This window comes from Lynx rufus, unplaced genomic scaffold (assembly GCF_022079265.1).
Source record: "Lynx rufus isolate CCGP_SWC_20201006 ecotype Redwood Valley unplaced genomic scaffold, mLynRuf1.p SCAF_7, whole genome shotgun sequence".
Classification (NCBI taxonomy): Eukaryota; Metazoa; Chordata; class Mammalia; order Carnivora; family Felidae; genus Lynx; species Lynx rufus.
In genome coordinates, this window is record NW_025814889.1 from 133,385,526 (window position 1) to 133,411,032 (window position 25,507).

Here is a 25,507-nt window from a genome sequence, read left to right on the forward strand (position 1 = left end):
GGTGCAACAATTATAAACAGAATTTGAATATATAGTATAACACATGACCAGGTAGGATTTCCCCCAGGAATGCAAGGTTGGTTGAACATACAAGAATCAATCAATGTGTAATTCATCACGTTAACAAATTAAAAAAGAAAAACCCTAGGATCCACTCAAAAGATGCAGAAAAAGCATTTGACAAATGCCACATCCATTCCTGATTAAAAAAATAGTGTCAGCAAGCTAGGAATAGAAAGGAACTATTTGACCTGATAAAGGGCTTTCATGAAAATCCTACAGTTGATATTAAACTTAATGGTGAAAGACTGAATGATTTACTTCTTAGATGAAGAATAATGAGAATAGATGTCTGCTGTGACCACAAAAAACACAGAATGTTTCACCACCACTGAAAACCACAAAACATTGCTGAGAGAAAATAAAGTCAACCTAAATAAAAGGAGAGATATACTTGCTTATAGGTCAGAATATTCAATATTGTTGGGGCGCCTGGTGGCTCAGTCAGTTAAGCATCCGACTCTTAATTTCGGCTCAGGTCATGATCTCACAGTTTCTGGGATCAAGCCCTGAGTCAGGCTCCATACTAAGAGCACAGAGCCTTCTTGGGATTCTCTTTCTCCCTCTCTCTGCCCCTCCCCCTCTCGTGTTCTCTCTCTCTCTCTCTCTCTCTCTCTCTCTCTCTCTCTCACACACACACAAAATGAATAAACTTAAAAAAAAAGATTCAATATTGTTTAGCTGTTGCTAAGAGTCAGTTCAATCCCTATCAAAATCCTAGCAGACTCTTTTTGTGAAAAAGCTGATTTCTAAAATTCATATGGAAATGCATAGGGCATAGAACAGCTGTAGTAGTCTGCTAGGGTTGCTCTAACAAAGTACCACAAACTGAGTGACTTAACAGAAATGTATTGTCTCACAGTCCTAGAGGCCTGAGGTACAAGGTCAAGGTGTTGGCAGGGCTATGTTCCATGTGAAGGGACTAGGGGAGGGTCTTTTCCAGGCCTCTCTCTTAGCTTCTGATTTCTACCTTCTCTTCTAGTTTCTTGACTTGTTGCAGTATAACCCAGTCTTCACATGGCATTCTTCCTGCATGCGCATCTGTCTTTGTGTCCAAATTTCACCCTTTGTATGAGAGGACACGGTCATGCTGGATTAGAGCCCACCCTAATAACTTTATAGTTACCTCTGTAAAGACCCCATCTCCAAATAAGATCATGTTCTGAAGTATTGGAGGTTAGAACTCCAGTTTATCTTTTTTCTTTTTTTGGTGGGGGGACACTATTCAACCCATAATAATAATCAAAGCAGCTTTTGAGTTGAACAAAGTTGGGGTGCTAATACTTCCTGATTTCAGAACTTACTATAAAGCTACAGCAATAAAGACCCTGTGGTATTGGAAAAAAGAGACCAGTGGAGCAGAAGAGAGATCCCAACATAGACCCACATATATATGGACAAATGATCTTTGATAAAGGCAATTTTGTGGAGGCAATTGAATGGAGAAAGGATTTTTTTTTTCAACAAATGGTGTTAGGACAGTTGGATATCCATATGCAAAAAATAAACATACATCTAGACCTTATAGCATATATAAAAATTAAGTGAAAATGGATCTTAGATCTAAATGTAAAATCTAGAATTATAATGCTTCTAGAAGAAGATGTAAGAGAAAATCTGTGGTTAGGCAAAGATTTCTTAGATCTCACAGCAAACTTCTGCTCTTTGAAAGATGCTGTTAGTGAGAATGAGAAGGCAAGCCACAGATTGGGAGGAAACACATGCACAGCATCTGCCCAAATAAGGATTAGTATCTAGAATCTCTTAAATCTGTTAAAAACTTTGAAAGCTCAGTAATAGGAAAACAAATAACCCAATTTTTAAAAAAGAGCAAAGAATTGGAAGACATTTATCCAAAGAAGATACACAATTGGCCAATAAGCGCATGAAAAGATGCTCAACATCGTTACTCATTAAGGAACTACAATCAAAACCACAGTGACATAGCACTTCACACCCGTTGGGATGGCTGTTATCAAATGGACAGGTGATAACAAGTGTGGTTGAGGATGTGGAGAAATTAGAACCATTGGACGCTGCCGGTGGGTATGTAAAACGGTGCATCCACTTTGAAAAACAGTTTGGTAGGCTTTCAAAAAGTTAAACATACAGTTATCATATGACCCAGCAATCCCACTCCTGGGTATTCACCCAAGAAAAATGACAGCTTGTGTCCACACAGAAACTTGTATGCAAGTGTTTATAACAGCATTATTTACAATAGCAAAAAAGTGGAAACAATCAAAATATCCATCAACTGGTGATGTAAACAAAATATGGTATATCTATACAATGGGACAGTATTAAGCCATAAAATGGAATGAAGTACTGATATATGATACAATATGGATGAAACTTGAAAACATTATGCCAAGTGAAAGCAGACAGACACAAAACACCACATATTGTATGACTTCATTTATATATGAAATGTTCAGAATAGGCCAATCTGTAGAGACAGGAAGCAGGTTAGTGGTTATCTGGTGCTGGAAAGAAGGATGAAGGGAGGGCAAAATGGGGAGTGACTGTCAATAAGGACAAATTTCCTTTTTGGGATGATAGAAATGTTCTAAAATTAGATTGTGGTGATCAATGCACAACTCTGTAAATATTAAAAACTATTGAATTATATACTTTAAACAGGTGAACTTTATGGCATGTAAATTGTATCTCAGTAAAGATGCTTCGGGACACCTGGCTGGCTCTGTTGATAGAGCATGCAACTCTTGATCTTGGGGTCATGAGTTCAAGCCCCACATTGGGCGTGGAGCTTACTTTAGAAAAAAGAGAGAGAGAGAAAAATAAATCTGCTTAAAAGAATGGTAAAAAATTTGGGGGCGCCTGGGTGGCTCAGTCGGTTGAGCGGCCGACTTCGGCTCAGGTCACGATCTCGCAGTCCGTGAGTTCAAGCCCCGCATCGGGCTCTGTGCTGACAGCTCAGAGCCTGGAGCCTGTTTCAGATTCTGTGTCTCCCTCTCTCTGACCCTCCCCCATTCATGCTCTGTCTCTCTCTGTCTCAAAAATAAATAAGCATTAAAAAAAAAAATTAAAAAAAAAAAAAAGAATGGTAAAAAATTTGAACAGCATTTTACCAGAGAATGGATGGCAAAGAAACTCATGAAAAGATGTTCAATGTCAATGCAATTAAAACCACAATTAGAGGGGCGCCTGGGTGGCTCAGTCAGTTAAACATCCAACTCTTGGTTTCCACTCAGGTCCTGATTTCACAGTTCATGGGTTCAAGCCCTGTGTCAGGCTTTGCGCTGACGGTGCGGAGCCTGTTTGGGATTCTTTCTTTCTGCCCCTCTCCTGATTACTGTATCTCTCTCTCTCTCTCTCTCTCTCTCTCTCTCTCTCTCTCTCAAAAATAAATAAATTAAAAAATAAAAAAGCAGTTAGAGTAGCTAAAGTTAAAAAGACTTACTGGGGCGTCTGGGTGCCTCAGTTGGTTAAGTGTCCAACTTCTGCTCAGAGTAATCTCAAGGTTAGTGAGTTCAAGCCCCTCATTGGGCTCGCTGCTGTCAGTGCGGAGACCACTTAGAATCCTCTGTCCTCCTGTCTCTCTGACCCTCCCCCACTCGTGATCTCTCTTCAAAAATAAAACATTAAAAGAAAAGGAAGACCTGGGTGTTGGTAAGATATGGAAGAACTGGAACTCTCATACTCTGCTGGTGGGGAGATAAGATGCTACAGCCACTTTGGAATACAGAGACTGTTTCTTAAAAAGTTAAACATATCACTACCCTATGATCCACCTGTTCCACCGTTAGAGGCTGCATTGTGTTCCCTGTTCACTCCCCCGCCCCCACTCCTGTGCCAGTTTACACGTTGGAAGCCTTAACTCCCGTTACCTCAGAATGTGACCTTGCTTGGAGTTAGGGACTTTGCAGAGGTAATCAAATTAAAATAGGTCATTAGGGTAGGCCATAATCCAGTGTGACTAGTGTCTATAAAAAGAGGAAATTTAGACAGACACAAACACAGGGAGAACGCCATGTGAACGTGAAGACGGCCATTTGCAAGCCAAGGGGAGAGGCCTGGGACAGATCTTTCCCTCACGGCCTTCCAAAGGAACCAGCACTGGCCAAATCTTCATTTCCCACTTCTAGCTTCCAGATCTGTGTGAGACAATACGTTGCTGTTCCTGAAAGCATACAATCTGTGGTACCTTGTCATGGCATCCCTAGCAAACTAATATACACTGCTAAGTACCCAATGAAAAAGAAAGTGTACAAAAACTTCTAAATGAATGTTCATAGCAGCTTTTTGCAATAGCCCAAGTCTGGAAACAACCCAGCCACCCATCAACAGGTGACTGACAAATTGTGGTAGATTCTATGCAGTGGAGGAGTACTCCCTATAAGAGGGAAGTGAACTACTGATACATGAAACTGTATGGATGAATTTCAGAATAATTCTGATCAAAAGAAGCCAGACCAAAAAAAAAAAAAAAAAAGTATGTCCCGGTGATTACCTGTATATACACTCTAGAAATGCAAACTAATCTATAATGACAGAAAGCATGTTAGTGGTTGCCCAGGGAGGGGGAGCAGGAGTAAAAAATTGCTCATTAAAAAAAAAAAAATTGTTTAAGTTTGTTTTGAGACAGCATGCACACGTGTGCACCAGCAGGATAGGGGTAGATAGAAGAAGAGACAGAATCCCAAGCAGGCTCTGTGCCATCAGCACAAAACTCAATGCGGGGCTCAAACCCATGAACTGTGAGATCACGACCTGAGCCTAGATCAGGAGTCAACACTTAACCAACTGAGCCACCCAGGTGCCCCTTTCAGGCTTATCTCTTAAATATCAGTAGATCACTGCAGATCCTCTCTCCTTTGCTGTCCTGCCCACTGCTCCTTTGCAGTGTATTCAATAAACCTCCATCTCCTTTAAAAAATAATAAATAAGCGGCGCTTGGGAAGCTCAGTCAATTAAGTATCCGACTTCAGCTCAGGTCATGATCTCATGGTTCATGGGTTTGAGCCCTGCATTGGGCTCTGTGCTGACAGCTCAGAGCCTGGAGCCTGCTTCTGATTCTGTGTCTCCCTCTCTCTCTCTCTGCCCCTCTCCTGCTCATGCTCTGTCTCTCTCTCAAAAATAAACATTTAAAAAAAAAGTAATACAACTAAAAATTAAAAATAAATAAATAAATATCAGTAGATAATCATAGGTAATCAGACATCTGATAAAAACCTATGACTGGAAGATAGCGACCAAAGCAAATATAAAAGAGAAATGTAGAGGAAACAAGGTAATATAGAGAGTGAAAGAAAATTAAAACAAAACAAAACAATATTTTCAGAGATAAGAGTTGGTATTATAATCATGGAACAAAAATAGGACTGTAAAAAAAAAAGACTTCAGAGAACAAGTAAAAGCTTTCAAAAACTAAGTCAAAATAACAAATTCTTTTAAAAATTAGAAGTATTGGAAGGTAGAGTTGAGAGAATCTCCAGGTAGTAAAAGAAAAAGTCAAAGAGATACAGGTGGAGAGAAAAGAAAATCATGGATCAATCCTGTAAATTCAATATTGAAGAAGGAATTCCTGGAGGGGATAAAATTGTCAAATAAATAAGTAGAGAAAATGCCCCAAACCTGAAGAACCCGAGTTTCTAGATTGCAAGTACCTACCCAGAAGCTGAATAAATAAAAAAAAAGAACCATACTTCGAGGTTTGCATTTGTGTAACACTGAGGAGAAGTGAAAGACCCTGCAAGTTTCTGGAGAAGAAACAGGTCATGGCCAAAACATTAGGATTTAGAATATTGTCAGATTTCTATATTGCATCTCTGGGAACTAGAAGACAATGAAGTGTGTCTCCAAAATTTTGGAGGGAGAAAGATTTACTAATTTGAACTTTTTTTTTATTTTTTAAATACTTTTGAATGTTTATTCTTCAGGGAGAGAGAGACTAGCACGAGTGGGGGAGGGCAGAGAGAGAGGGAGACACAGAATCCAAAGCAGGCTCCAGGCTCCAAGCTGTCAGCGCAGAGCCCGATGCGGTGCCCGAACCCATGAGCCATGAGATCGTGACCTGAGCTGAAGTCACACACTCAGCCGACTGAGCCACCCAGGCGCTCCTACTAACTTGAACTTCTAATTTGATTATGTATGTGGGTTAAAAAATATTCCAAATGTCAATAATATATATGGATAAAATAAGGACATTTCAGTCATTCAAGAGATCAAAAATTTTACTTTCCATATACCTTTTGTCAGGCATTCACTAGAATATATGTTCCACCTAAACCAGAGACTAAACCATAAAAGAAGACAAAGGATCTGGGGAACAGATGCTCCAGGGTAGGAGAGAGAGCCAGGAATTTCAGAGCTGAAGGGGAAAAGACATCCCTGGCAAAGTGTCAGCAATTTAGCGGCCTAGAAAGCAAACAATCTAGACTGGAACATGAGAAAACCCCTGAGGAATGTCTCCAAGACTGGAATGAAATTGATAGATTACCTGAAGTGTTTGAATTTATTAAGAGGAGATTTACAACTCTGTTGGAGAGTTTGAGGATGAATTAGTGAAAAATACATAATAAATACTAAGCCTCCCCAAAACTGAAAGAAAGTAGTAATTGTTAGTTCTAGGGAAAACAAAGAATTGTACAAGAAAAGCAAATTTGATTATACTGTTCCATATGATTCAGCTGTCTCTGTTATTTACTTAGTTATAGTACTGTTAGCACTGAATATTGATTTGGACAAAAATGGTGTCTTCTGTTGGACGGACGGGGGAAAAGAGATCCATGTGTGGTGGGGTTGGGGGGGGGGCACGGGGAGTGGTCTGGGTCGGAGGGCAGCAGAGGAGAAGTGTTGTTTTTATTTGTAAGCTTGGTGGTATTATTTGACTTAAAATCACATGTATGTAGTACCTCAATAACTTTTTTTTTTATCAGATCAGTGATGAGAACATGAAAGTAATAGAGTATAGTCTATTCTCTTAATAATTTGGATAGTAAAGGAAAGGCTAAAAACAAGAGGATATTTGGAGGGTATCACAAGGCCAAAAATAATTTTTCAGAATAGAAGAGCTTATAACATATTCGTCAGTTGAGGAGTTGGATTTGGTAGAAAGGAAGAAAGACTTCCTTAGACAGTAAGGTCCCGGAGGAGGTATTGTGACGCAGGTCATGAATGTAGAATGTAAGTGGTGAGGGGAGCCTTGCTGAGCAGGGGAGAGGGGGCAGTGGGTGAAGGTGAAGGCTCATCTGCACAATCCTGACAGGAAAACAGGGGCTTTGTGTGAGATAGGCTTTCAGGATGATCTTCTTCTGCATTGTCCTCTTCAGAAAGGACAGGCTAGGGAGGATGCCTGATGGATGGGTTTGGAGTCTGGAGGAGAGTGGAATAGGTACAGAATAAATGAGTGAGGACGGTGGTGTAGGAGGTCAGACATTCATTCATTCATTCAGTTATTCAACCCAGCGCTTACTTAGCACAGGGAAGGCATTCAGAAGGTATGTCGAATGAATGACCCACTAGAAGGGTTGTGTCAGGTTCTGGGGTACACAAAGATCCCATTGTTCCCCTTCAAGGCTCTCCAGCAGAGGGGAAGTGGGTGAACAAAGGGCCGCAGCTGTTGGCTGGGCCTTGCAGGGTGAATGGGAAGGAACACCTTGGGAGGTTGGAGGAGGCAGTGATAGTTGTCAAAAGTGCCTCCTAGAGAAAGTAACTTTTGAACCAGTCTTTGAAGACTGAGTAACAGCTCAGCAGAAAAGACGAAGAAGGGCCTTACAGGCCAGGTGCTGCCATGTGAGCACTGAGGGGAAGTGAACTGGCGTACATTTGAAAAGGAACCAGTTTTGTGACTTCCTCCAGCTATGCTCTGCACTCCTGGAGCAGAAGAGAGAAAGGTAAGGGATTGGTAAGACAGAAACATCCTAACAACAAGTCGGTGTCCAGGAGAAGAATCACTGAAATGCCTGCCAGGAGGCTCTGAATGGACTCTTGAGGACAGAGAACAGCAGACGTAGGAGCTGCAGTGGCTCTTCACAGGTTCACGTGGAGGGAGGGAGGTTTCTGTGACAAACCTCGGTGTGGAGCAGTCCAGGTCCTGCCTGTTTCCTCACTGAATTAGGAAGGAGGTCAGTCTCCTGCTTAGGGTAGGTCTGGTGTGTCTGACTCCTTTAGGCTGAGTCAAGCGCCCTTCCTGTGTGATTGCATTGCTTTTTCACACTCGATGGTGATGTCTTTTTAATTGGAGCATGGCTGACGCACAGTGTTCCATGAGTTTCAGGGGATTCCACACGTCTGTACTTATGCTGTGCTCACAAGTGTAGCTACCATCTGTCACCACACAGTGCCCACTGGTTTTTGGTTGTCTTCCCCACTAATCTGCAAGCTTTTTGAGGGCAGAGACTACTGTCTTCGCCTTTATCTCAGCCCAGCACCTTGTGTGTAATATGTGCTGAGTAAATGTTTGTTGAATGAATGAATGGTAGTGGGAGAAAGGTGAGGGTAATGGTGCAAGTTTTATGAATAAAAATCTTGAAACTCCTGCAAATGAGATCAAGGGGGAGGAGTGGTGGAGACCATCACATGAAGTCCTAGTGTTCTTGAAATTTGCAGAAAAAAAGAACGGGAAGTGGCAAGAAGGAGCAGTGTTCTTTCTGGACCATTTTTATTGCCTCCTGAGATGATGGAGGCTGAGAAAAGGTGTAAGCCCTGCTGCAGGAGACCGTGTCTGGGGGAAAGCATTTGAATTGGCACTTAAAGGAATGAGTAGCAATTTGAATTGTATGTGGGCAGAAGGCCGGGGCGGCTAGGCAAATGCTAACAGTATGCGTAAATGAACAGGGGGTTAAAGAGTTGCATGTTCCGCCAGGGCTTCAGAGTGGGTAGGGGAGGCAGAGGCGGATAAAAAGATGGCTTAGACAAATGAACTCAGCATAGGTGATGGGGCACCACTGAAGAATTTCGAGGGGAGCGATGCAATCAGATTTGCATGTTACAAAGCCCACTTGATGGAAGTGGTTTGGAAGATGCCTTAAAATGAAATGGGACCCGGAAGCACAAAGACCAGTGAGAAGGCTTGTGCAGTAGTGAGGTTTAGAGAAGCTGGCCTTTAACTATGATGGCAGTTAAAGAGAATAAAGAAGGGGTGGTGGAGGGGAGAGCCATTTAAGAGGTGGAAGCCACAATACTTGGTGATTAATAGGATGTGGGGTTAAGGAGGGAACCTTAGATTCTTGTGTGATGACAGGTTTCCCCTGCTATCAGAAAGCAGAGCATTCCTGTGAAATCTTTCGTAAGTCTAAATGTTGCACCAAGCCAAGAAACAGTGACCATTTCTTTATATGGAAAAATCTTGGAGCATTCCCAAATCCAGAAAATAACCGCTCCTAGGCTTTTCTGATACTTTGGGACACAGATGCTGAGATGCTGACTGTAGTCTCAGGGAAGGAGTTTGGCCCTGCCCTTCTTGGGGCTCATGGTGTGCACTGCCCCTACAGCGGGCTGGCTGCAAAACCAACGCTGAACGCCGTTTGGCTTTTTACCTCTTTTTTTGTAAAAGCAAAAATCCTCTTCAGGTTTGTGTTTGTTTTTTTTTTTTTTTTTGGTTAGTGAAAATAGGCCTTTTGTAAAAGTGAAGTGGTATAACACGAACTTTCAAAAAGTGGGGGATACATGTGTCGGGTTCCTGTTTGGGGAGTTTAGTGAATGATGGTACCATTCGCAGAGATAGGGGATATAAAAAGGAGAGGAAGTTTAAAGACAAAGATATTATTTCATTTTGGAACTTACTGGGCCATCCAAGTGGAGGACTAGTATGCATAACATGGGGGCTGGGGTTAAAGATTGCGAGCCCACATGGAAGAGATTGTAGAAGCTGTGGGTTCTTTGATCATTACTTCTCATTAGATGATTGTACTTAATTAGAAATTGATTGTAGATAAACCTTTAAAAAAAAAAAACAACTAAGCAGAGGCCAAGACGCACAATTCAGAATTCTTTAGACAGCATTCTTTTTTTTTTTTTTTTAAATTTTTTTTTTTCAACGTTTATTTATTTTGGGGACAGAGAGAGACAGAGCATGAATGGGGGAGGGGGCAGAGAGAGAGGGAGACACAGAATCGGAAACAGGCTCCAGGCTCTGAGCCATCAGCCCAGAGCCTGACGCGGGGCTCGAACTCACGGACCGCGAGATCGTGACCTGGCTGAAGTCGGACGCTTAACCGGCTGCGCCACCCAGGCGCCCCTAGACAGCATTCTTAAAGATGAAGGGTCAAAGAAATTTCTATAATATATATAAGTGGGAGAATAGTCATTCTTGTCTTTAAGCAAATGATTGAAGGTTGAGGTTCCAAGTAGCTTAACAAACTTAAACAGTTTGTCACCTGTTTTTCCTAATTAAGGCATAACATTTATATAGTTAAGTACATTGTGACTTTTTTTTTTTAAAACATAGGTATGCACTCTTGTAACCCAACCAGATCATCTCTAGCTCCTCATAAATTTCCCTCTGCAATCCTGTTTTTATTTCTAGAGTTTTTACGTCCTAAATGTAACCTTAGGATGGGAGAATCCTCCTTCTCCTTGGCTAAGTCCAGTACGTTGCAGAGTCAGGAATTTCCTAAGAATCAAGTCAGAACCTGGTTTGAATTTTACAGTATGCACAGTGTGTGTCTTTAATTACTCTTGCCTATGCCTCCTCCTGTTTTTAATGGAAATTATGAACACCTCTTGATTTTCCTGTCCTTTCTGAAACTTAGCCTCTAAACTCTGTCCTGTCTTCTCTAGTATTCTTGGGAAATAGGGACTGTGGAGAAGATGACAGAATTGGAAAACCTTTTGTTTTCTTTGGGTTTCACCGTGGTGTATGTTGTCTGCCAGATTATTAGGTTTTGTAAGAAATAGACTGTATTTTTCTGAGTTGGGAATAGCCCTGTCTGTTTCCTTGAGTACATCTGTTTGATTTTTTAAAATTATGCCTTTCAGGGGGAGTTTTCATGGGACTAATAGTCCCCTTTGTGGAGGTAGCTCTATCTCGGTCACTGATCTTCCAGGTCAATAAGCCATCTGGAATGGTAAAATGCTTTCTTTTTTTTTTCACTTTGAAATTTGTATTGAGAAGAAAACCATAGGGAGGAAAGAAACATAGTTAAAAGAATAATTACAAAACAAACACCTAGTTACCTACTACATAGGCCAAGAAATAGAATATAACCACACCCCAGGATCCTCCACATGCCCCTTCCTTATTGAATCCCCTCCCTCCCTTCCTAAGATAATCTCTAGCCTAAATTTGGTATGCCATTCCTTTTTTAAAAATAGTTTTTAAAAACTATGTATATACAGGGGCGCCTGGGTGGCGCAGTCGGTTAAGCGTCCGACTTCAGCCAGGTCACGATCTCGCGGTCCGTGAGTTCGAGCCCCGCGTCGGGCTCTGGGCTGATGGCTCAGAGCCTGGAGCCTGTTTCCGATTCTGTGTCTCCCTCTCTCTCTGCCCCCTCCCCCATTCATGCTCTGTCTCTCTCTGTCCCAAAAATAAATAAAAAATAAAAATAAAAAAAAACGTTGGAAAAAAAAAACTATGTATATACATACATGTCTATATACTCATACATACATACAGTTTTAAAATGTTATATTTGAACATTATATAATGGAATTATACTGTGTGTGTATTCTTTTGTGATTTGCTTTTTCACACAATACTGTGTTTTTATAACACATCTAGGTTGCAGTGTGTAGCTATAGTCAGTCATTTTTATATAGAATAGTGTTTATTCTGTTGTCTGGAAACACCATAGTGTGTATATTTATTTTACTGTTGATGGATATTTGTTCTGGTTTTTTTTTTTCTGTTAAAAATAATACTATTAAAATAAAAATACTAAAAAAATACTATTTTATATGTGTGTAAAAGTTTCTCTAGAATATTTATCCAGAAGTGCGACCACTAGTTTGTACAGTAAATACATAGTCAAGCGTACCAGATAGTGGCAAACTTTTGAAAAGTAGTTGTATCAATTTTCCTTCCCACCAGGAATGGATGAGTGTTGCTATTGCTCTGTGCCCTTGCCAACACTTGGTATTTCCCAGCTTTAAAAACAAATTTTTTAATGTTTTATTTATTTTTGAGAGAGAGAGAGACAGAGACAGAGAGCAAGCAAGGGAAGGGCAGAGAGAGGGAGACTCGGACTCTGAAGCAGGTTCCAGGCTCCGAGCTATTAGCACAGAGCCGGACTTGGGGCTCGAACCCACGAACTGCAAGATCATGACCTGAACCAGAGTTGGTAGCTTGACCGACTGAGCCACCCAGGTGTCCCAGTATTGCCCAACTTTTGAATTTTAGCCAACCTGGTAGCGGCGAAATTAATTTGCAGTAATTTGCATTTTCCTGGTTGAAATGAAACTGAGTATCTTTTCATTTGTGCATGTTCTTCAGTAAAATTCCTACTCAGTTATTTTGTAAATCTTTCAGGTATGTTGTCTTTTTTTTTTTTATTGATTCCTAGCAATTCTTTATTATATTCTGGATGTTAACTTTTGTTACAGTTATGTAAGTTGCAAGTCAACAGTGTTTCCTTTTCTGTTCTGCAAATCTAGGCACCTAAGGAGAGATGCCTTGAGCAAATTTGGCAATTGAAAGCCACTGGCCTAGGCTCCTGTGCCAGACAGTATAGCACAGGGGCCATGTGGTTCTGCACAGGGCAGGCCCTGGAACTTTGAGTTGCATCTTAGTTACTGACTACTTCTGACCTGTGGTGCTTGCCTTTGCAGGTGGAACAGGAGGATTTTGTAATGGAAGGGCATGGCAAGACTCCACCTCCTGGTGAAGAAAGCAAACAGTGAGTCACAGTTTATTTAAAAAGGGTCCTATTACAGATCTTCAGAAGCACTTTGGTTAAACACGCTGAGAGCGTGTTTGCAGAGGATGTATATGTTGGGCACATTGTGGAGCTCACCAGTTGCTTTGGTGGCTATTAATGCATAGTTTCTATTTATAGACAGACTAACTGGAGGGACAAGAAAGTTGGCTTTGTAGATTTTCACACTTGACTAATCAAAATTTGTGTTACACTTTAGCAAAGGCTTTAAGGCTCAGGATGTTCCAAATTGAACTAATTCAGTCTGGTTGATTTCCAAAGAAAGTTTAAGATGGTATATTCTTTTCTTAGCTATGTCCTTAGGAAGTACGCTAAATTAATAGACTGTCTTCCCTGCATTCCAAGTGTGAATTTATTTGAAATGTACTTCCTGAAATTCTATTCTATTTAGTTATTTATACTTCTGTTCTTTGTTTAAATAACAAATTGTTTCCCGAAAGGAACAGGAATATAAATAATATAACTTAGCCAACATTCTAAATTATTCAAGATCTCTCCCCTGACTTCTTAAAGAGCGATCAGTTTTAAATCTGAAATTGGGAGTCCTCGGGTAGCTTTTTGGTGACAGGGAATAGATTTTTTTTTCCTCCCTCTGCCACAGAACTTGAAAAATTGTGTTGCAGAGAAGACTGGTGTTTCATATGCCCTTTTAAAGGAAAAACAGTTAAGACTGCCTTGAAATACTGACATGACTGCTATTTTTTATTCAGACAGTAGTCTCCTAAGTTGAATGGGATAGCAAGTGATTCATGGAATTTACCGAAAATCTGTAGGGAGAAACTCCTCTCTCATCTTTTTTTTTTTCTTCCTAGAAAATAGTTTAGTTTTGATCTGTCTTATGAAAAGTATGTCTCCGAAACCCTTAGGAATGAATTATGCAGAATGTTATGCTGCCATGAGGCCAGGTTCATTAAAGGAGAATGTTTGTCTTGTATTTGTTGTGAATGGAAACCAGGATATTTTCACAGCTGGTTTAATTTGCTAACCAGGCAGTTTTAAAAATAGCTTACAATATAAATCCTAACTTTGCTGTGTTCTGTGAAATGCACTTATATTCTACATGGGCTCATGGAATCAGTTCATCTTCAGCAAAGTAGAATGCCAAACATCTAGTCCCAGTGAAATCACAGGAACATTTCAGATGCATCTCCCTGTTCTCTTGCCCACTCCCCCAGCCCCACCCTCTGGTCAGAGGTCTTACAATATAAAAATCATAGTTCCTATTTGATGAGGGTGTTCTGTGCGCAAAGCACTTTGCTTAGATGCTGTGTATGTTCTCTCCATTCATTATAGTGTACCCTTTTACTCGGAGATCAGGGTAGGTAACTTATCCATGGGAATGCAGCTTGAAATGGAAGTTAGGATTTGAATCTGGATCTTTCTGGCATTACAGTGTTTTATAATATCTCCCTGACCCAAATCCTCTGCCAGCCTTGGGAGCTGTGTTCCTGAAAAGTACCGTGGTTAGCAAAATTGTGCAGTTGTTAAGATCAAAGTCTCAGGGATAAGAGGGAGTTGGGGGAAATAATGAAAACGGCATTAAGCCTATTTTTGAAACACAGATGAAAGTTCTGTTCTCTAGAGGGTATCCATTTCCCAAACAAACCAGTCTTTATCTTTAAAAACCTGCTCCAGTAGCCCCTATCCTGTATCAACTTCTTTAGGTATTCAGGAAGCACTGCTGGGGCAGATTCTCCCACAAGTTTTATGTTATACAAACGGCGCTTCTTTTAGAGAGCTTCAGACAGGCTGGTGGACTTGCGTTGTGTTCTTACCTTGTTTTGTTTTCTGAGTCTCATGGTGCCTTTTCACAGATGAATCCTGTTGTGTTTTGCTTCTGGTTTGTTTGTTTGTTTGTTTTGTTTTGTTTATTTTTTTCCTGGTCCTGGTCTGCTGTCCTATATTGTAATGACTCTTCTCACTAGGCACTCCTCTCATAGACCTGTCTACCTCTTTGGTGGGAGTGGGGTGCAAAGGTCATGTGTTCATTTGTTTGAGGCAACAAAAATTAAAAGATATACGTATATATATATGTGTATTTATTTATATAAAATATATACATATATTTTAACATACATATATATACAAAGATATAAAAGATATACATATATATGTATTTATTTATATAAAATATATACATATATTTTAATATATGTATTTATATATATAAAAGATATGCATATACATACACACACACACACACACACACATTGCATCTTAGAAGTGTAGTTGGCAGAGGATGATAAACTCCTGGACGGTAGGATCAAGGAACTGAATACTACATTCTAGATCCTGGAAGTGTACACATTGCTGAATGACTTATGAAATTCCAACTTATTCTTTTATTTTTTAAATTATAAAAATAATATAGTTGGCTCTTGAACAACATGGATTTGAAATGTGCAAGTCCATTTATACATGGAATTTTTTTAAGTTTATTTATTTTTAGTAATCTCTACACCCAGCATTGGGCTTGACCCCAAGATCAAGAGCCACACGCTCCAGAACTGAGCCAGACAAATACGGTACCATGCTGTAAATGTACTTTCTCTTCCTTGTGATTTTAAAACATTTTCTTCACTAAATTCCTGAAACCAGTATTACACTAAATCTTAACTAACTAGAATTTAAATAAAAACTGGAAACAAAAATAAAATAAAACATGTTCTTTTCTCTAGCATACTTCATTGTAAGAAACCAGCATAGAATACATGTAACAGACAAAATAGGTGTTAATTGACTGTTTATGTTATCAGTAAAGCTTCCAATCAACAGACTGTTTGTAGTTATGTTTTGGGGGGTTAGAAATTATTCACAGATTTTCGACCATGCTGGGGAGCCAGTGCCCCAAACCTCCATGTTGTTCAAGGGGCAACTGTACACGATTGTCATGAAACATTCAACTGGTAAATGTAGACACAGAAATAAAACTGAGACTCTTCTTTTACCTTTCTTCCCCTCCTGATCTTTGTAAACATTTTCTGTATATTTTATTTATTTATTTATCCATTTGTTTATTTGTTTATTTATTTATTTTGAGAGGGACAGTGCAAGTGGGGGAGGGGCAGAGAGAGAGGAAGAATCCGAAGCAGGCTCTGCAACTGTCAGCGTAGAGCCTGATGTGGGGCCCAAACTCACAAAACTACAAGATAATGACCTGAGCCAAAATCAAGAGTTGGATGCTTAACTGACTGAGCCCCCCAGGTGCCCCTGTTTTCTGTATATTTTAAAACAACAACTAAATAGGGATTTTTTTTTCCCCAACATAATTCTTCTGTGACTTGCTTTTATAATTTGCCATCTTTCACAGTCTACTTCATGCTCTTAATGCAGAATGTTCTGTTGAATGGATGGACTATAATCTATAATTCTTCTCTAATTAGATGATTTGGTGGTCTCTAGTTTGATTACTACAAATAATACTTTATTGAACATCTTTATTTTTATATCTTTATTCACAGATGTATTTCTGTAGAATAAATTTCTAGAGATGGAGCTGTTGGTTCACGGGATGTATTTTTAAAAATATTTTTAAATATATTTAAAAAATTTTTAATGTTTATTTATATTTGAGAGAGAGAACCAGTGGGAGAGGGGCAGAGAGAGAGACAGAAACAGAATCCGAAGCAGGCTCCAGGCTCTGAGCTGTCAGCACAGAGCCCGACACGGGGCTGGAACTCACAAGCCATGAGATCATGACCTGAGCTGAAGTTGGACGCCCAACCAACTGAGCCACCCAGGCGCCCCCCCGGGATGTACTTTTTTTACATGGAGGTGGTTGCTATCAAATTGCCTTCTGAGAAAGCACTACCCATGATCCTTTCCATCAACAGTGCATGAGAATGCCCATTTCTTCTCCCCTTTGATGACAAAAAAATTATTTAGCCTTAAATTTTTGTCACTCTTGTATTTTATTATATATATATATTTTTTTTTTTTTTTTTCAAGTAATCTCTACACCCAACGTGGGGCTTGAACTCACAACCCTGAGATCATGAGTCGCATAATCCACTGACCGGGCCAGCCAGGCACCCCTAATATTTAATAGTTTTAATTTGTACTTTTCTGCTCACTAATGAGATAGAATGTCTTTTGTTAGTTTATCGGCTGTAGATTTTTCAATTTTATGTATCACTTATTTTCATATTAGACCCATGTTTCTATTGGATTGTTTTGATAGTTTTGTAGGAACCCTTTATATATTTTAAAATTATTATTATTATTATTATTATTATTAATTTTAGAGAAATAAAGTACAAGCAGGGGAGAAGGAGAGATGGAGAGAGAGACGGAGAGAGAGAGAGAATCTTAAGTAGGCTCCACTCTCAGTGCAGAGCCTGATGTGGGGTCAGTCCCACAATCCTGGGATCATGACCTGAACCAAAATCAGGAGTCACATACTCAACCAACTGAGCCACCCCAGCACCCTTGTAGGAGTCTTTTATAAAATATAGATATTAACTTTGTCTTTTGAGGTGTTTTAAATGTTTTGTCTCATTCCTTTTAACATTGGGGTATCTTTCATACGAATAAATTTAAAAACATTTTTATGTGGTAAAATCAATTAGCCTGTTATAGCTTCTGTATTTTGTGTTTGCTTAGAGAAGTTGTCCCTACCCTAATGTAATAAATAAAATACCTTAGTTTTCCTGCTTTTTTTCTTTTTACCCCTACACCTTTAATTGAACTGGTATGCATTTTTGTGTATGATGTGAGGCAGAGATCTAAGTTAATTTTTTTCCAAATTGATTTCCAAAATGGCTCTCATTCATTGGTCTCAGTTTGTATGAATAGCCTGTTTCACTTATGGAAGGCAGATGAAACACAGGGATAATATGACCCTCAAGGTCGTAAGAGCAAATTCTTACAAGGATTAGGACTAAAACTATTTTTATTAGCTGATCTACGCCACTTTCTTTGTTTCATCGTGTAACATTTTTACCGTAGATTCTAGAAGTTTTGAAAACATCATTTTATTTCCATGATGTTTATTTCAACGGAACTAAGTTCTGTTAATAGGCAGATTAGGATAGCTATGCATGTAGAAAGCCGTCTTGAAAAATAATTGACTTTTGATATTGAGAAGTATCTGTGCTAAACTTAATGTTTAGATCAGTTGTGCTGAATTCTGATGTATGTGTGAATAACATTTAGTAGAGTGTATAGCTTTAAACACTGTGTATGTGTGTGTGTATACATATATATATATGTGTGTGTATATATGTATATATGTATAGTTTCAATATTGTTGCTTTTAATGAGGTTTATTAACTATTAGTATAGCTAATATAATCATTTTCTGAGGATATTTACTTTACAAGCTACTGTAACAAATCAGACAAGCTAAGTTTATTGCCATATAATTACTACATTAAACTCACACAGCATTAATCACATAATGTGTTTAACACAGGGGTAAATATAAAATTATAATGGCTTTTCAAAAAGCAGCATAAGCAGATACTTGCTCGTAGATTGTGTTTGACTATGGTTATTGAAAGCTCATTTCATATGAAATGTTTCCACCCAAGACAGGCTCTTGATTTGGTTTTATTTACGAGACAAGTGATAGTCTAGATGTTTGTAGGCAGATTATTTGTGGTAAATTATCAGTTTTGGTGTACAGTTGACCTTGGAACAGCACAGAAGTTAGGGGCACTGGCCCCCACGCAGTAAAAATTCCACACATAAGTCTTGACTCCCCCCAAATTTAACTATTTATAACGTACTGTTGACTAGAATCCTTACCGATAACATAAACAATCAATTAATACCTATTTTGTATGTCATATATTTTATAAAAACTGTATTCTTACAATAAAAGAAGTTAGAGAAAAGACAATGTTTTAAAATTGTAAGGAAGAGAAAGTACATTTACAGTACCATACTGTACTTAGTGAAAACCATCTGCATTTAAGGGGACCTGCACAATTCAAACCTGTGGGGGGGGGCAACTGTATTAATGAGTTTGACCTTTTTCATTTCTTTATTAAAATCTAGTTTATACACAAGTCTAAACTTTAAATCTCCATGCTCAAATTGACTCATATTCTCAAAATATATTTGTCTTTAACATGCTGTATGCAATGATTCAACTTTTCTAGTACATTTTTGTTGATTAAATTTTCTTACAACTTTTGGTTCATTTTATGAAATTTCAGCATTAAAAATAAATCTCTCCGGGCACCTGGGTGGCTCAGTCAGCTAAGCATCCCACTTCTGCTCAGGTCACGATCTCACGGTTTGTGGGTTCAAGCCTTGCATTGGGCTCTCTGCTGTCAGTGCAGAGCCGCTTTGGATTCTCTGTCCCTCCCCTGCTTGCTCTCTCTCTCCCTCTCAAAACTAAATAAACATTTTAAAAAATAAATAAAAACAGATCTCTCAAAGCAGGATCTCAAAGACACAGTTGGACACTCGTGTTCACTGCAGCATTATTCACAGCAGCTAAGCAGAGGAGCAACCTACATGTCCACTGACAGATGAACGGATACAGGAAATGTGGGATGTACATACAACGGAATATTATGAAGCCTTCAAAAAGAAGGAAATCCTGTCACATGCTACAATATAGATGAATTTGAAGGGCATTATGCTTAGCAAAATAAGCTAATCAGCAAAGAACAAATAACTACATGACTCAGCTTAACTTGAAGTCATCTAACGTGAAAATCATAAAAACAGAACATAGAGAAGTGATGATTGCCAAGGGCCAGGGAGAGGGAAGAGAGGGAATTAGTGTTCAATGGGTATAGAGTTTCAGTTCTAGAAGATAAAAAAGGTCCGGAGATCCGTTGCAAAATGATAAGAATATACTTAAAATTCCACCGAGCTTTACAGTTAGCAATCACATTTAAATGTAGTTTATTTTTTTTATAAAAGAGAAAGCTTATATGCCTTTTAAAAACATTTATTTATTTTTGAGAGAGGGAGAGAGCACAAGCGAGTGGGGGAGGGGCAGAGGGAGAAAGAGAGAGAGAATCCCAAGCAGGCTCCGTGCTGTCAGCACAGAGCCTGATGCAGGGCTCAATCCCATGAACCATGGAATCATGACCTGAGCCAAAACCAAGAGTCAGATGCTTAACTGATTGAGCCAACTGGGCACCCCTAAATGTACTTTAAATGCAAAAGACAGCCTGGATTTCAAAGACTTAATACCCCCCAAAAAAAGAATGTAAAATTAATAATATCGGTTTTATGTTGAGAGAATAATTTTTTATATATGTTGTATTAAATAAAGCATACATATTAAATTTAAATCTCGTTTTATAATGTGTTATATAGACAGCATCCCCTTTTGAGGGATTGTTGGTAGAATTAATTATATCAATTCCTGTATTTCAGCTCTCTTTGGGTGCCTTTTTTTTTGACTTCTCTTTTTCAAGGGAAAATCTGCTCAGAGCTTGCATGGGAGGCCTATATGGAAATCAAAGTGTTGAAGACAGTTTTATATTGATTTGGAGAGAAGAATGTGATTTATGGAATCAACATTGCTCTTTATACTCTTCTGTGGTGTAATACGACTTTGTGCTGGAGGTGCTGTTTTTTAAATGTCTTAACTCCAATATCGTGATTAAATTCTCTTCTTCCTAATTACATTCTTCCCAACTTAAATGTCTAGTTATAAAATACCCTTTTAATTTTTCTGAATTATTAATTATACAGACCTTTCATTAAGTCTAACAGCTTGTCCTTACCTTATCTTTATTTCTGCTCCTACTCTGACTCATTAACTTACAGCTCCGTCTTCCTCAGAATCATCTTATACTCTGGTGCAACTTTATTCTCCCTCAGTTTATTCTCCCCCAGTCTCTATACTAAGAGTAGGGCGTTCCTTGTTTTATATTTAGCCACCAAATTTAACACTAAGTTCTTTGGGAACCATTCTTCTGAGTTCTTTTAAAAAAAAATTAGGCAGCTGGGGCGCCTGGGTGGCGCAGTCGGTTAAGCGTCCGACTTCAGCCAGGTCACGATCTCGCGGTCCGTGAGTTCGAGCCCCGCGTCAGGCTCTGGGCTGATGGCTCAGAGCCTGGAGCCTGTTTCCGATGCTGTGTCTCCCTCTCTCTCTGCCCCTCCCCCGTTCATGCTCTGTCTCTCTCTGTCCCAAAAATAAATAAACGTTGAAAAAAAAATTAAAAAAAAAAAAATTAGGCAGCTCTATAGTATTTCCTAAAAACAAAACGAAGAAGAAGAAGAAGAAGAAGAAGAAGAAGAAGAAGAAGAAGAAGACGTAGTAGTAAAGAAAAAATATTTCCAAGTCACTTATTTTATACATAATTATCTTCATAATACAAACCTTGGTATTTGGCCATTAGGAAAGAGGGGTGTTGTTGTGTTGTTTTGTTTTTTAACATTTTCTGTATTCTACCATGAGTTTTTCACCAGTGTGTTTTCTTTAAACCACTGAAATATGTACATGTTGAAATAAATGTACTAAGAAGTACCAAATTGAACTCTGTAAACTTAGTCATTACACAGCAGTAAGCTGGACATCAGAAGAATAGTTGGGTTTCTATATAATCTTTTTAATTATTTTGAAGAGAAAGGAAATGAGTTTTATTTTCAAGTTAATTGGTATTTTGAAAATGCCACAAAGTGGTTCAATAGATGATAGTTATGCTCATGGAATTTTTGCTCTTGGGAATTTTAGCATAACCGTAAACATTTTGTACTAGGTCTTTGGGAAACTGTCACTTGCTAATAAATTTTGTAATTTGCATTGGAGTTACTTAAAAAATTAATTCTCAGGGCGCCTGGGTGGCTCAGTCAGTTACGCGTCTGACTTTTGGTTTTGGCTTGGGTCATGATCTCATGGTTCGTGGGTTCAAGCCCCACATTGGGCTCTGCGCTGGTAGTGCGTATCCTGCTTGGGATTCTCTGTCTCTCCCTCTCTCTGCCCTTCCCTTGTTTGCATGCACTCTCTCTCTCAAAATAAATAAACATAAAAAAACATTAATTCTCTCAAAAAATTGCCTTCCCCCCCCAGTCTCAGAATCATACATAAGAAATTCTGAATTATATTTTATGAGGTTTCTCTTTGGTGTCTGGGCCGTGGATTAATTACAATAGGAGTAACTTCAGGAATTATGTGTTTCATAGTTGAAAATGACTTCAAACTCTGAGGGCTGCTACTACTTACAGGTTCATGTGATGACTTTAACCAACAGTGCATAGGGTAGATCATGCAGCTCTTAGAAAACTGCGGTTAAGTTAATAATAGTCTTAATTCTGTAGCTTATATTTTGCTTATGGACAAATAACTGACTTTATGAAAAAACATTACTCAAAAGGCAGGATGTATTTGTCCAGTTCCTTGAAATTGGTGTTTTAAGGCCTCGTTTTGGAGATGTTATTGTCATGAAGTTGTAAAATGTTTTCAAATTTTTAAATCGTGTGATGTAAATACAGGTGAAGAAATAACACATTCAGCTGCAAGAATCTCCAGGGGTGTCATGAAGAGAAGCTGGTGTTTATTTCTCCCCCAAATGTTCTGATCACTAGGCGGTGTGGATACAAGTTCTGCCCTGAGCACTCTGCCTGGGTTCCCTTCCTGCCAGCTGTGTCTGTGGGCTGAAGTTTGGGCTGAAGTAGAGGTGAATTGAATGGCAGAGAGGAGGCACAACATGATGATGGCAGGCAGTGAAACGTCAGGTTAAGGCTTTTTGCTAAATCTTCAGCTCTGCAAGGATAGAGACTTTTGTCATCTTGGTCACTGCCAGTGGCACATACAAAATGTCAATAAATATAAATATATAAATATGTTGAATGAATGAAAATGTCTGAGTGTTAAGAAACCCTCCCTGGTCTACACACTCACTTTGAAAATCTGAGGTGGAGCTATTAAAAATCCTAACCCCAGAATATTTTTTATAAGCAGAAGAAAAGTGAATTGCTAGTATATCATGTTTGACTTTATATTCAGTGCTTTCTTTTTTTTTTTTTTAAGTTTGTGGTTTTTTTTTTTTTTTTTTGGAAAGAGGGAGAGAGAGAGAGAGAAAGAGAGAGAGAGAGAGAGAGAAGGCATGTGCAAGTAGGGGAGAGAGAGAGAGAGAGAGAGAGAGAGAGAGAGAGAGAATCCCAAGCAGGCTCAGCACTGTCAGTGAGGGGCTCGGCTGAGGGCTCAAATTCATGAACCATGAGATCACAACCAGAGCTGAAATCAGAGTCAGACGCTTAACTGACTGAGCCATGCAGGTGCCCCTGTATTCAATGCTTTCTTGAGGGTATTCCAACAGACCTGATTTTATCACTATTCTTTAGGTGTCTCTATCTATGAGACAGTTGTTGGTTATTGTTTATTTGGCAGAAGATGCCTTTTTCCTTGTTTCTGAGGTCCTCCATAAGATGCCTTTAGCCTCCCTATGCATATTGTTTCTATCGTTTAAAGGTCCTTGGGCACCTGGCTGGCTCAGTCAGTAGAGCATGTGACTCTTGATCTTGGGGTCATGAGTTTAAGCCCCACGTTGGTCACAGAGCTTACTTTAAAAAAACAAACTGGGGGCCCCTGGGTGGCTTAGTCGGTTTTGTGTCCAGTTCCTTGGCTTGGCTCAGATCATGATCTCACAGTAAGTGAGTTTGTGCCCTACATGGGCTTCTGTGTTGACAGTGCAGAGCCTGCTAGGGATTCATTCATTCTCTCTGTCTTTCTCCACCCCTGCAAAATAAATAAATGGAAAGTTTTTAATAATCAATCAATTAGTCAATGAGAGGGTCTTTCTACCCCTGTTCAGTGGCCCCCTGTAAGGCTTCCATGCACAGCTCATTTCCTTCTCCATTAGATGCTTCTGTTGAGGCAGAGACCCTTCTTTCTGACCAGGAGCGAATCTACGTTTTTGGGAATGCTCTTTAAGGAAAAGAGAATTAATTCAAATATGAGTTGTACAAAAAATGTGAACATTTATTTACAACGAGGAAAGAAAACCACACACACACAAAATGGCGACTTTTAAGAAGTGGACAAATAGAAAATTCAGAAAAATAGCACTAGCATTTGTATTCACTACTTAACACATCACTGTGAAACTTTTTTCTCTACATTTTTTGGCTGCATAGTCTTTTTTGCCCCTTTATGTTACAGTGGTTCTGTGATATTTTCTAGAAAGAGACTAGAAAGATAATTCATTGTTTGTTATAGTATGGTTGACCACAGTAGGGTTTTTCATAATGACGAATCAACAAAGTTCCTTTCATCCTCACAACTTGTTATTAGTAACATTATATACATTTTTGAGATTGTTATCAACTTTGGGGAAATCTCTATCAAGTATCCTTTATATTGTAAGGCTTCACTTTTTCTTGTACATTGGCTACCCTGTAATACTCTGAATTGACACAATTACATCATGATATGATGTGGCCCTGCACACTTCTGTCATGATACAGAGTAAGTTGGCCCAGTGTCATCTTTGTATGCTAGGGTGGTTAACAGTAATTCGACCATACACAGAAGTGCTAAGAACCACGTGAATATATTCCACTAAACCCAAAATGGATTTGTCTCTAGTATAACTTTCCCTTTATGGATCCCCCAAATGCCTGTAGCCATGAAGGGAAAGCTGAGATAGAAAGAGACTGTGGTTTTAACAGTATGGGTTAACAGTAATGAATGTATCTTGTCTTTGCACACTTTATAAAAAGTGTCATTAGAACAAAGTTGGACTAGTCACACTTACTAATTTCAAAATATATTACAAAGCTACAGCAACCAAAACAATGCGATACTGGCATAAAGACAGGCAAATAGACAAATGGAATAGAATAGAAAGCCCAGAAATAAACACTCACGTACGTATAAGGTCAAATGATCTTTGACGAGGGTACCCAGACCACCCAATGGGGAATGAAGGAGAGTCATTTCAACAAATGGTGTTGGGAACACTGGCTACCCACTTGCAGAAGAATGAAGATGGCCCTTTGTCTCACACACCATATATAAAAATTAAATGAAAATGGATTAGAGACCTAAGCTTAAGACCTAAAACTATAAAACTGTTTGAAGAAAATACAGGAGAAAAGCTTTGTGACATTGGACTTGGCAGTGATTTCTTGGATGTGACACCGAAAGTCAGGCAAGGCAGACAGATGAGACTACATCAAATTTTTAAAATTTTGTGCATCAAAAGACCCAATCCATAGAGTGAAAAGGCACCCTACAGAATGGGAGAAAATATCTGCAAATCATATATCTGATAAGGGGTTACTACCCAGAATATGTAGAGAACTACAACTCAACAACAAAAAAAATTGTATAACCTGATTAAAAAATGGGCAAAGGGTTTGAATAGACATTTCTCCAAGAATATATAAATGGCCTATAAGCATATGAAAAGACACTCAACATCACTAATCATCAAAGAAGTGCAAATCAAAACCACATGAGATACCACTAGGATGACTACTATCAAAAAAACCCAAAAATCAAAACCCAGAAACAAAAATGCCAAAAAACCCAGAAAATAACAAGTGTTGGCAAAGAAATTGAAACCTTTGTGCACTGTTGGTGGGATTATAAAATAAGGTGACTACTGTGGAAGACAATACAGAGATTCCTTAAAAAATAAAAACTAGAGCTACCATATGAGCCAGGAATCCCCCTTCTGGGTATGTATCCA

The 25,507-nt window shown here is 39.0% G+C and overlaps 1 protein-coding gene across 7 annotated transcripts in view; it reads left to right on the forward strand.

The window, feature by feature from the left end:
- Nucleotides 1–25,507, forward strand: part of TNRC6B (trinucleotide repeat containing adaptor 6B) — a 244,734-nt gene that overhangs the window by 82,017 nt on the left and 137,210 nt on the right. For 2 of the 7 annotated variants that reach the window (XM_047066093.1, XM_047066095.1), the window contains one exon: nt 12,793–12,860. The exons of 1 other annotated variant lie outside the window; for it this stretch is intronic. In XM_047066093.1, coding sequence (XP_046922049.1) covers nt 12,793–12,860 — 68 coding nt within the window. Of the gene's footprint in view, nt 1–10,246; nt 11,094–12,792; nt 12,861–19,923; nt 20,433–25,507 lie in introns of those variants that run through there. 4 more of the 7 variants (XM_047066091.1, XM_047066092.1, XM_047066104.1 and 1 more) reach the window with 4 other exon arrangements.